Source organism: Elephas maximus, chromosome 26, assembly GCF_024166365.1.
Source record: "Elephas maximus indicus isolate mEleMax1 chromosome 26, mEleMax1 primary haplotype, whole genome shotgun sequence".
Classification (NCBI taxonomy): domain Eukaryota; kingdom Metazoa; phylum Chordata; class Mammalia; order Proboscidea; family Elephantidae; genus Elephas; species Elephas maximus.
In genome coordinates, this window is record NC_064844.1 from 18,209,539 (window position 1) to 18,222,708 (window position 13,170).

The 13,170-nt window shown below is 43.1% G+C and overlaps 2 protein-coding genes across 3 annotated transcripts in view; one reads left to right on the plus strand and one right to left on the minus strand.

The window, feature by feature from the left end:
- Window positions 1-3,109, minus strand: part of CAMKMT (calmodulin-lysine N-methyltransferase) — a 459,389-nt gene extending 456,280 nt beyond the window's left edge. The window contains exon 1 of the mRNA XM_049870491.1: window positions 2,906-3,109. Within this exon, the coding sequence (XP_049726448.1) occupies window positions 2,906-3,043 (138 nt within the window). The 5' untranslated portion in view covers window positions 3,044-3,109. The remainder of the gene's footprint in view (window positions 1-2,905) is intronic.
- A 244-nt stretch (window positions 3,110-3,353) lies between these two features.
- The window catches only part of PREPL (prolyl endopeptidase like), a 38,237-nt gene continuing 28,420 nt past the window's right edge, over window positions 3,354-13,170 (plus strand). Inside the window, exons 1-2 of one of the 2 annotated variants that reach the window (XM_049870341.1) lie at window positions 3,354-3,659; window positions 4,999-5,541. In XM_049870341.1, coding sequence (XP_049726298.1) covers window positions 5,323-5,541 — 219 coding nt within the window. In that variant the 5' untranslated portion in view covers window positions 3,354-3,659; window positions 4,999-5,322. The remainder of the gene's footprint in view (window positions 3,660-4,998; window positions 5,542-13,170) is intronic. The other variant, XM_049870343.1, reaches the window with a different exon arrangement.

Sequence of the window (13,170 nt, forward strand, 5' to 3'; positions counted from 1 at the left end):
AGACCCAAACAAAGAGGAAAACAGAGCGACATTAAGAGCCTCTACGGATATTGATCTACAGCCCTCTAGAGTTTATCTGATCAAAGTGGGCACTAGACTTAAAAGTCAGCAACTTATCATAAGACCTTGTACCAAACGATGAGCTGGATCAACCAGGTTTTCTCTCAAAAATGTGAACTACAAAACGTAGAAAACATCGAACAGTTCACATAAAGAGAAGAGCCATGAGATAGCATCAGAGCCTACGGGCTAGTGGAAAGACAGAATTGTGAGGGAGAAAACAAGCAGAGAGAAGCAGCTGGCTTGAACGACAGCCCGCAAAAGACAGCATCATTTTTTTCTAGGACTCCTTAGATTCCTCATAGTTTTCCAATTCTGGATGCGTTTACTGAGAGCCTGCAAATGTTTAACATGCATGGTATATTAGATTATTATAAATAATAATCTCTTTCTACCTCCAAGGAGAGTATACATTACTACTCTTTGACTTTGGACTTGATCGAGTGTCTTACACTGGCCAATAGGATGTTAGCAGACACGCTGCAAGCAGAGGCTTAAAATGTGTTTCTGGTTTGGCTTGCTGTCTTGCACCTCTGCCACCACCATGAGAACACGTCAGCCAACTGGTCCAAGGATGATGTGAGACATTTACAGCAGAACTGACCAAACCTGCAGCATAGAGCCATTAGCTAATCACAGCTTATGTCAGTCAACTGCCAGGAAGGCCCTGGGCTAAGTGTAAAGGCTACCGATTGATAAAACATGATCTTTTTCTAGGAAGAACTCCCATCCTAGTGAGAAAGAGAGACTCTGATCAAATGATCATGAATCAGTATGATAAAGCATTCACTGGTAGAGTGAGCTGAGGGTCTACCTCAGCCCAGAGAAGTTAGGGGAGACATCACATAAAAGAAGACTGAAATAGAGGTCTGAAGAATGGGCAGTTGTTCACCAACTACAGAAGAAGGTAAGAAGACTAAGCAGATAACTAGTAAAGAATGTCTGCCTGAGCAGTGTGCTCTTTTAAGAACCATCTATATGGGATCAAATTGAAAACAGGAACCCTGGTGCTGCTAACAAAAAGTCTGCAGTTCAAATTCACCAGCTGCTCCTTGGAGCCCTATGGGGCAGTTAAACTCTGTCCCATAAGGTCACTATGAGACAGAATTGACTCGACGGCAACAGGTTTGGTTTTGGTTCTATTGGATCAAATTGCCAACAGCAGCTCAAAAGACTAGACAGCAAGCTGAGAGGCAGTGAGTTGATGTTAACAGGGGAGGAACAATTCAGAAAAGGAGGGTGACAATAGTTACACAACGTGAAGAACATCACTGAGTTATACGTGTAGAAATTGTGGAATTGGTGCATGTTCCCCTACATATATTCTTAACGGCAAAAACAAAATAAAATAAATTATAAAAAAGAAGAAGACGACTAAGCAGAGGGCACTTGTGTCCCAAAGCATTAGAATGTCAAAAACTGTACAAAGTTCAAATGGCAGCCAGAGCTGACACTTGTCCCTGTTCTGATTTAGACGGAGATTCAGAATGAACAAAAGTGCTGGCCAGCTAGAGTTATTACTGTACTAAGAACGTCACGGCTATGTGTGAAGTTATGTCACAGAACAGCAGAAAAGGGTAGTGTGTATCCCAATAGATACTGTTCAATACGATTTGATTAATCTAAGGCCCTAATTTACTACTTTGATAATTGAACTTTAACTGATCTGTTTACTTCACTAGACAGTCCCTGTGATAAAAAAAAATTACTGTGATAGTGACCTATAAAAATATGCATTTGATTACACTATAGTACTAATTGTAACAATAGCAAAACCAGATCATTAATGCCCTGAAAAGACTGTCAATACATCAGCGAAGAAATCTTACTTAACTTTGATGAGTTATATCATGACAGCACTAGAAGGCGACTGTACGAAAAGCTGACTTAGGACAACTGCAAAGTTAGCTCCCCAAATACAAACGGTACAACCTCAACTAACGTGGCAGAAACTCCTCTCCAAACTTAATAGTCAGAAACAGAAAATGCTCCCTTAAGTAAGTTGTCAGCCGGCAGCCTAGGGCAAAGGCGTGACACTGATGTGTAAAAACAATAAACAGACTTCACTTCAAGCAGGGATCCATCAGGTGATCGAGTCAGCGATCACAAATCAGAATTCAGTAAAACACGCACACGAGTGAGGCTATCAACAACAGCACCAACTCTGTAGCAGTACCGGAAAATACCATCATTCAAAAAACTAACAATCCCACACACTGACTAGTCCACCTAGGTAAGGTACCAAAAATCTCTCTGATCACTTCAAACTACAAGCTAAACATTTAACTTTCACAGAGGCAGGTTTTCCTACTGGGGTCATGCTTCGTTGTACAAAGAATCCGAGGCGGCCCGGCAGCTTCACAGATCCAAACACGTGGGTATTTAACAGCCTTAGGGCCAGAGGGTGCAGACTTGGAGTCGGTAAGTAGAATGGGATTGGGAGTTAGGAGGCAAGAAGAAACTTAAGGCAGGCAGCAAAACAGAAGCAGGAAAGAAGGACAGTATAGGGTGGGGAGCTGTGGTCCCACCAATCAGACTGACAAGCAATGGGAAAAGTCCCCCAGATGACAAATACCTAGAAAGGGATCTTCTACTTCGATCTGACTTTCCCAGGAACTCAGCCATGGCTGCCCTCAGCCCCACCTGATCCTTCCCTTTTAGTTGGTTTATCCTTATAAGGATTAAAAAAGAAAAGAAAAGAAACGGGGAAAGGAAACGGATGCTTAGGTGAAGCAAGGGGGTGCTTCTTAGGTGGCTCCAGGCAAAACTGAGGAAACTCCCGAAGATGCTGAAGGTAAAGAGCCCCGGCCAGAAGCAAAGGTAAGGTGAGCGTGTCCTCCCTTACCTGTCGAAGGAGCTTCCAGCGGGAGGCTGCCAAGGTCGCCGAAACTGCGGACCCCCGAGCGGCACTGCCGCTAGCCGGGCCCCCGCCTGCAACTTGCTCAGCTTCGCCCACCCCGACGTCCGCGAATTGCGGCTCCATCCCGCTGAAGCAGCCAGTAACCGGAGCTGCCGCCGCCACAGGTCTCCCCTACCAGGACCTGCCCACTTCTTCCCTTTCAGGACCTGTGGCTCCCAGCCTCCCTCCCACTGCCTCAGCTAGCTGGCCCTCCCCGAATTCCGCATTTCCGGTATTCTCGTCTCCTTGGCAACCAGGACCGCGCTGATCGCATCATTGCAGCATTTTTCTGGCGGCCATTTTGAGTAAGGGCAGAGAGGAGGGTGAAGGGGCTGTAACAGAGCTGGTGCGACGCTGCCTCTTTTTGTTCTCGTCTCACCTTTAACTCCGAAAACTATAAAGGGACCAAAAGGTTCATTCCTTGATGGTTATAGACGCTAGGAGGAGAAAGACCCTTTCTTGACCACAATAAAGATGGCGAAAAATGCTTAACACTCGTGCTAGAGTGGGGTTACGTAGAACGGCGTGCTGCAAACCAGCTCTGGGCGGCTCTGAGTAGGTTGCAGTCCTGCGGGCTGCAGACGCAGACTCCTTCTGGACGGGGCTGAGGTGTCGCTTGCGCTCCTTTCTAGAAGCTGGGGTTCTCCGGCCTGCCTCCTCTCGTTTCTGTGTCCAGAGCCGGACTTCTCTTTCAATTTGCGTACGTATGGGTTGGTGCTGGGGTCGGGGGGGGGAGTCTCTTCATTCTCGGTTTCCTGCTGCCACCCAGCCACCTTCAGTCCCTTGGTCTTCGTTTTTTGGTCTCATAGCACTATTTATTATTACTATTTTTTTTTTTTTTTGTCCCTTCATTGCGTGGTACTTGGTACCACTGCCTCTCGCACTCAGATCGTTTCACAGGGAAAATAAAAAGATTCTCCTGGAAACCCATTTACCCACTCCACCCCATCCCTAGCTTTGCTTACAGTCTTCTTCCTGCGAATAGAAGATGAAGGGACTGAGCTGCGGGGATAGGTAATGGTGATGTAGAGGCTTGCAGGCCCCTGTTATTCGGAGCCTTTTTTTTTTTTTTTGGTTAATCTCTACTGCTGCTTTCTCATCCCTATCTGTCCATGATTTTGCTGCGACATAGGAGATAAAGGGGAGGAGGGGGGCGTCGTAGCGGATGAGGTCGCTTGTAAGCCTGACGCAGTATTCTTTGATACCGAGGGGCATTTTATGGAAGACTCTCATGATGACATGCAGCAGCGCGTAACGTGCCCAGAAATAGTAAAAAACAGAAATAGTAGCCACCATTTATTGAATGGTTGCTACATGCCGGGCACTGTGTTAAAGGCTTAACCTAATTTGTTACATTTTATTCTTACAGCAACAATCTCATAAGGTAAATGGTGCTATTATTTTCAGTTTTGCAGATGAAGAAACTGAGGCCCAGGGACAGGTAGTAACTGCAAGAACCAAGACCTGAACTGAGGCTTACTTACTAGCTATCAGGGTTGATAAGAACCAGCTGCCCAGCAGAAACCTGAGACGGTCTCACGTTTTATCTGTGCATCCTGAAATGCTCCCCCCTTTTTTTTTTAATTAAAGAGCCACATACATTTTTAATATTACAGTCTAATAGTCTGTTATATCTAAGATTTGGAAACAAACCAGATTGGACTTTTTGCTATAGTCCTTACTGTCTTTAAAAAGTGACCTGGAGCAGTTGCTTCAAGCAGCCAGAGCTACAGTTTCCTCACTTGTAAAAATGAGCATAGTAATAGCTACTTTATCAAGTCCTTATGAAGTTTAAATTAAATAAAAGCACCTGGCACATAGCAAACTCCCAACAAATATTAGCCATCCTCTTCCTCCTCCCCAGCCTTATTAAGCAGTTAGGCTTTTTTAAGTTCATCCTCTCCACACACATAACCAAAGTCATGCTCAGAATTATGTAAGATCAAAGCCATTTAAAGCCCTCAGAGTTCCTCAGATGCCCCATTAAGTCTATGTACTTATTTGCAGATTTTCATTTTGTTTTTTGTTTTCTGTTTTAGTTTGGCCCTTTGTGTACCAGAATCAGTGCTGCATAGCTTGAGCCTGATAGGATTGATTTTACAAATGAGACTTTTAAGTCACATCGGCTGAGAGTGTGATTTGAATGAAACTTTAACTTGTACACATTTTCAGGTTTATTTAACCTAAATTATCAGCTGTCTGCAGTAATTCTTAACCTAAGGGGTGCATGGCCCTGAAAGGGAGGGATAAGAACTGGCAATCTTAGATGCTCTGAGAACCCACTACTGTGTGTATTCGAAACCTATGAAATCGTTCATGTGCTGACGGCCCCAAAGGGAGCATAAACCAGGGACTTTGCTATCATGCAGCAGAAGACCCGATTATTTCTCCAGGCTCTGAAGTATAGTATTCCTCACCTTGGGAAATGCTTGGAGAGACAGCGTTTGAATCACTGTCACTTCGCTGATCATTGTTATGGTAGAATAAGATTGAGAAACTGTCACGTAACCAAGTGTCTGCAGAATAAAAACAAGATAACAGAGTTAGCAAGACACGTCCCAAGTCGGAGCTTCTCCTCTAAGGTATGGACTGTTTAACTTAACCTCTTTTTAGGTCATTAAGATGATTTAGTTAAAAACTTAAGGAGGGATGGCACATCAAGGTTACTCGTTTTCTCAGTAATTCTTATTTGATTTTTGAAACATTCAGACTCAGTATTCTGTAGTCAAGTAAGTGTAATACACACACAGCTCTAATGTAATATATAAAAATGTAGATTTATAAACAATGATTTGCCTTAGTGTGCCTGCCAGTACATTTCAAAGCTTAATTCAGCTTTCTAAATTTCCTACAATACCATATTATTGCTCTTAATAAAATCTAATATGCTAATAGTTTTATGAATCCCAAATTAGTAAACTTCAGTAAAGGTCATGTATGTTATTTTGCTGTTAAAAATAAAAAAGGTGTGCATTTTTGATCGCTTGAGTCCTTCAGGAAGATAGTCTCAGACCGTAGTACTTCTACCAGGCCCTAAGCTGTGGGCGTGACCTTGGCCTCAACCTTGAGGAGTTGATTGCCTTTATATGTAGAGTGACCGCACATTCCAGTTTGCTTGGGGCAGTCCCAGTCTACACCTGTTGTCCCTGTGTAATTATTAATAGTGCCCCCTTTCCTCTCAGAAAGGTCTTGGGCAGGGTGATCAGTTATGTGGCCATCCTACTTACTTGAGATTAAGCCATCTACTTACCCTGCTGCCTCTTTGACATGCCTCCCCTATGTTTTACTTGTTACATTCCTTAGGTTTCTCCAGTTATATTGGAGGGTGATATTTTTACACTGTTTTAGCATTTTTTTTTTTTAATTTTGATATTTTAATTTCTGGTTTTAATTGTTTTGTTGCATCCTTTTTTGGTAGTTGTTTTTGAAGCCTGTTTGGCTGCCTCTTTTTAAAATCTTATTTTACTCAGTTTTTCCCATTTTTATTTCATCTTTATTCATCTCTTAGCTTATACTTGTTTGTTGTGGGGATTTTTGTGTGTGTATGTGTGTTTTTCTTTTTTTTTTTTTTGCTTTTGATCTCTTTTAGTCCCTACGCCTTTATATTTTAGTCTTTGAAATCATTTTCCTGTTTTTAGTGTCATGGTTTAGTTTGGTGCTTTGATTCCTGCTTTACCCACTTAAAATTTCCTTATGCCTTCCTTTTATTTCGTTTTTACTTTTTTTATTTCTGCAGCCTAATCCTACTTTAACACGTAAAATTTTTAATTTTACCCAGTGAACTACACATTAGAACTCAGGTTTGTTTTATCTTGTACCTTGTGCTTTTATCCTAAGTCCTAGTTTATAAATAGCAGGGAGGAATTATCATTGGAGTGACAGCTGTGAGAATAGCTCATATCCTAAACAGGAGATTGACTATTATTTTTTCCTCCATTTGCCCCTGAAGCAACGTTTCAGTTCTCTTTCATGGATTCCCACCACTTAGGAACTTTAACCTGACTTGGTGACTCCAAGAAAAATAGTTCATTTACCTGATAAAGTAGTCTGGCTTTCACACGTCACATATCACCCATTTCCTCTATGAGAAATGAGATGACCTAAAAGCTGTAGTCTCTATCCTTTATGATCACTGGGACGTGGGGAAGCTTTATAAAGATACTGCTGCAACTGTGAAGAGACCTGTACACAAGAGTACACATTTCCTTCTGAAAACATCCACTGAGTCCCCCTTTGTCTGCTCTTACAGTACAATAAAGTAGAAAAAGTAATTCGTGCCTTTAGGCAAATTAAAACGTATATACTTATCGACTCAACGCCACTGGGTTCTTTTTTATACTTAGAGTAAAACATATTTATACAAGTTAACCTAAGAACAAGAGAAGGCAGTGTATGCTATAGATATGTTGGCAGGCAAGAGATCTAGCTCTGACTAGTGTGCCCATGAGCTAATTAGAACCCTAATGTTCTTGACTGAAAAAATAAGGAGCTTTTTAAAAATGCCGATTCCTGGATCCCACACCAGTTCTGCCAGATCAGAGTCTTTATGGGTCCCCAGGTGACTCTGGCATTCCCAGCCTGCCCCTGATGGCAGACCTGCATTCAGGAACTGGAGATACTTGGTGATCAAGTGTTGCTGACCTTAACCGAGCTGAAGTCATTCTGTTCTGAAGTTCTTACTGACAAGTCCACCTTAGCTTTCCATTATACACGAGCCAGATGGCAAGGTGAACTTACTACATTACACTCACAAGCCACCTAGTGATACTCAGACACTAGCATTGAGCCAGATATCACATTTCTTTATTAGGACATGTGGTGATCTTTCACATTATCCTGTTCTGCTCTGCCTACAAAACCTTTCCTAAACTGACAGTAATAGTTTGAACAAGATACAAAAAACCTAAGAAATAGAAAAAGTTAAGAGATTAAACATGTGTCAGTCGCCTGTTTTTGCAATGCAGATTAGCAGTTCTTGAAGTAGTTCCTAAGACAGACAGGCTGGCAGACGCCCCTCACGGGCACTCCTAAATCAGCGGTTAGTAAGAGTCACTGGTTAAGACTAACAGGCTGGCAGACACCCCTCACGGGTACTCCTAAATCAGCGGTTAGTAAGAGTCACTGGTTAAGACTAACAGGCTGGCAGACACCCCTCACGGGCACTCCTAAATCAGCGGTTAGTAAGAGTCACTGGTTAAGACTAACAGGCTGGCAGACACCCCTGACGGGCACTCCTAAATCAGCGGTTAGTAAGAGTCACTGGTTAAGACTAACAGGCTGGCAGACACCCCTCATGGGCACTCCTAGATCAGCGGTTAGTAAGAGTCACAGGTTGAGACTGACAGATTGGCAGATATCCCCTCACGGGCACTCCTAAGTCAGCGGTTAGTAAGAGTCACTGGTTAAGACTAACAGGCTGGCAGATACCCCTCATGGGCACTCCTAAATCAGCGGTTAGTAAGAGTCACTGGTTAAGACTAACAGGCTGGCAAATACCCCTCAAGGGCACTCCTAAATCAGCGGTTAGTAAGAGTCACTGGTTAAGACTAACAGGCTGGCAGATACCCCTCACGGGCACTCCTAAATCAGCGGTTAGTAAGAGTCGCTGGTTAAGACTAACAGGCTGGCAGACACCCCTCACGGGCACTCCTAAGTCAGCGGTTAGTAAGAGTCACTGGTTAAGACTAACAGGCTGGCAGACACCCCTCACGGGCACTCCTAAATTAGCGGTTAGTAAGAGGCACTGCTTAAGACTAACAGGCTGGCAGATACCCCTCACGGGCACTCCTAAATTAGCGGTTAGTAAGAGTCACTGGTTAAGACTAACAGGCTGGCAAACACCCCTCACGGGCACGCCTAAGTCAGCGGTTAGTAAGAGTCACTGGTTAAGACTAACAGGCTGGCAGACACCCCTCACGGGCACTCCTAAATCAGCGGTTAGTAAGAGTTACTGGTTAAGACTAACAGGCTGGCAGACACCCCTCACGGGCACTCCTAAATCAGCGGTTAGTAAGAGTCACTGGTTAAGACTAACAGGCTGGCGGACACCCCTCACGGGCACTCCTAAATCAGCGGTTAGTAAGAGTCACTGGTTAAGACTAACAGGCTGGCGGACACCCCTCACGGGCACTCCTAAATCAGCGGTTAGTAAGAGTCACTGGTTAAGACTAACAGGCTGGCAGACACCCCTCACGGGCACTCCTAAATCAGCGGTTAGTAAGAGTCACTGGTTAAGACTAACAGGCTGGCAGACACCCCTCACGGGCACTCCTAAATCAGCGGTTAGTAAGAGTCACTGGTTAAGACTAACAGGCTGGCAGATACCCCTCACGGGCACTCCTAAATCAGCGGTTAGTAAGAGTCACTGGTTAAGACTAACAGGCTGGCAGACACCCCTCACGGGCACCCCTAGATCAGCGGTTAGTAAGACTCACTGGTTGTTACTAACAGGTTCAAAGCTTTGTCAGGAAAGAACAAGAAAAAGAAAAAAGGAAAATTTGGGAAGGCCAAAAAGGAAAGAAAAAATTTTATGCTCACAGTAATTCTGTGTGTGTGTGCGTGTGTGTGTGTGTGTAAGTATACGTAACCATAGTAAGGGACGGCTTAGTAGGCACAGCTTCTTCATTATGTGGTTATTTCTTCACATTCCGTTTACTCTTTAACCCTCCATTGAAACCTCTGTCACTGTCACCAGAGACAGCATGTTTCAGCCCAGTGGACATTCCTTTTTCTTCCTCTTAGGGCCTTCTTGGCAGTTTGGACACACTTGACCATTTCCTTTTTGAAACACCTTTCTTTTGGCTTCTCGACTGTACATTTTCCTAGTTTCCCTCCTGTCTTCCAGTCCGATCCTCTTCAGCCTCCTTTGCCAGCCTTCTAAATAACCTCTAAATATTAGGGTTTCTCAGGGCTTGGTCCTGGCCCTTTTTCTCTCCTTCATTTCTCCCTGAGTAATTTTATACATTCCTGTGGATTTCAGTTACGCTACCAGTTAGTATCATCAGGCCGGACTGTCCTCTGAGCTACAAATTTAGTATTCTGCTGCCTACTTGATAGTCTCCAGTTGGACATTACACTGACTTCTCAAACAAACTGTCTACAATTAGCCTCAGCTCAGCTCTTCCTGATCTCATTGCTGTGTACTCAGTTGTTCAAGCCAGAACACTGGAAATCATTTTTTTTGTTCTTCCTGTTCTTTTACCCTGCCATCATATCCATTAACAGTATATCCTAAACCAGACTGGTGATTTTTGCCGTATCTCCATACCACCTAGGCTGTTGTTAATTATTTTACTCTAATCAGTTTGTCTCAACCAAAGGATAGTATTCAGTAAATGACAGGTTCGATGCACTAGATCTCTTCTGTCTATAAAATGCTTAGGTACCCCAAAGCATGTGTATCACTGGTGGTATGGGTGATTGTATGATACTCTTGGGGGAGCAGTGCACTAGCCTTCAGAATATGTATTTAATCTGTCCACATTTCTCCATCTCCACCGTCATCACTCTAGTCTGGGGTTCTGTCATTGCCCGACTGGACTGCTGATAAAACATCCCAACCAGGCTTGTTGCTTGCCCTCTTGTTCCCCTCCAACCCATTTTCCATGTAACAGGATGAGTGATCTTAAAATATAAATTAAATTGCACCACTCACTAAAACCCTTCCAAATCTTATTACAATAACATACAATCCAGGTTCTTAATCATGTCCCCCAAAGCCCTGCAAGATCTAGGCCCCATCTCATTTCTTGCCATTTTGTTTTCCATTCACTTTGATCAAGCCACATGGCCATCTCTCAGACAGAGGAACACAGCTCTTTCCCATCCATCTCAGCACCTTTACATGCAATTCCCTAACTATTCACCCCTACTGTGTGTTGTTCTTAGGTGCCATGGAGTCAGTTCTGATTCACACTGACTCTAAGTGACAGAGTAGAACTGCCCCATAAGGTTTTCTAGACTGTAATCTTTACTAGGACAGATTGCCCAGTCTTTCTTCCATGACGCCTTTAGGTAGGTTTGAACTGCCAAACTTTTGGTTAGCTGCCAAGCTTAACCATTGTACCACCAGGGCTCCTCCTGCTACATATAGCTCCTTCTATTTTAGGTCTTGATTAAATGTTATTCCCTGAGAAAGGCCCATTTCCGGTCGTGGCAACCGAAGTAGCTGGCCTTCACTCTGTTGTTCATTACCTTACCCTTGTTTCCTTTCTGCCGCTTTACTACAGTTATGTAATTTCTCAGTTTCCTTCTTTTTTTTTGCTTTGTCTTCCCAACTGAAATGCGGACTCCCTAAGAGCAGAGTCTGTATCTGTCTTGTTCACCTTTGCATTCCCACTGCTTGAGGCAGACCATGACTTGGTAATAAATATTGGTGAATGAATGAGTGTCCTTGTGTTTTATACTGAGTGCTATTCTGCGGATTGCAATATAATTCTAAACCTAAGTCCAAAAATACAAAAGGACGGAGTTAAGCTGGACAAAAAAGAGTTGGCTCAGGGTATGGCTGAGGTTGTACTGGGCAGACGGAGCAGCGTGTATAAGAGGGTAAAATCCAGAGTGGGCATCACTACAGGTAGTGTAGCCAGAATGGTTCAAGATGAGATAAAAGAAGTAAGCGGGGGCCAGATCACGTTTAAGTAGCTTTGTAAATCTTGCTAGAATTTTGAACTGCATCCTAGAAGCAATGGAAAGACATTGAAAAATGTAGGTGTAATGAGGTTTTTATTTTAGAAAATCAATCAGGCAGAATTGCAGAGAATAGTTTGGAAATAGGAAGCCTTGTCAACAGCTCAGATGAGTGAGGATGAGAGCCTGAACCAAGGTCACAGCTGTGGGAATGGAGAGAAGTAGAAGATCTAAGAGAAGGCTTCAGAGAGAACCAATTGTATTTGGTAATCACAGGGAGATGCATTTCATTTAAGACATCCTAATGAAAGGAAAGAGAGTATAGGGTCATAATCCCTTATCTATTTGAATTCAAAAATTTAAAAGGCTCTTACAAACAAGTTTTTTAAATTAATTTATTTTTTGCAAAGCCTGACATAAAAGACTATTATAATCTTTATTTACTTACTACTTTGCTGTAAAATCTTACTATGCATGATTATAGGGTGGTATCTCCCTCATTGGAATAGGCAGCATATTAACTTTACAAAATCGAATGATTTCAAAACGGTCTAGATCATCTTTATGTTTCAGATCGTTATTTCACAGTCACACATCTGGCCTTACTGTTACTCAGGTTTTAAAGGTGAGGAAGGAGAAGGAATAAGTATAACTCACTGCTGAGGTGGAGATTCCAATGTTGTTGTTGTTAGGTGCTGTCGAGTTGGTTCTGACTATAGCGACCTTGCGCACAACAGAACGAAACACTGCTCGGTCCTGAGCCATCCTTACAATCGTTGTTATGCTTGAGCCCATTGTTGCAGCCACTGTGTCAATCCACCTCGTTGAGGGTCTTCCACTTTTCCGCTGACCCTGTACTCTGCCAAGCATGTTGTCCTTCTCCAGGGACTGAACCTTCCTGACAACATGTCCAAAGTATGTAAGACACAGTCTCGTCACCTTTGCTTCTGAGGAACATTCTGGTTGTACTTCTTCTAAAACAGATTTGTTCGTTCTTTTGGCAGTCCATGGTATATTCAATATTCTTCGCCACCACCACAATTCAAAGGCATCATTTCTTCTTCGGTCTTCCTTATTCATTGTCCAGCTTTCACATGCGTATGATGTGATTGAAAATACCATGGCTTGGGTCAGGCATACCTTAGTCTTCAGGGTGACATCTTTGCTCTTCAACACTTTGAAGAGGTCCTTTGTAGCAGATTTGCCCAATGCAATGTGTCTTTTGATTTCTTGACTGCTGCTTCCATGGCTGTTGATTGTGGATCCAAATAAAATGAAATCCTTGACAACTTCAGTCTTCTCTGTTTATCATGATGTTGCTCATTGCTCCAGTTGTGAGGATTTTTGTTTTCTTTATGTTGAGGTGTAATCCATACTGAAGTCTGTGGTCTTTGATCTTCATTAGTAAGTGCTTCAAGTCCTCTTCACCTTCAGCAAGCAAGGCTGTGTCATCTGCATAACGCAGGTTGTTAATGAGTCTTCCTCCAATTCTGATGCCCCGTTCTTCTTCATATAGTCCAGCTTCTCGTATTATTTGTTCAGCATACAGATTAAATAGGTATGGTGAAAGAATACAACCCTGA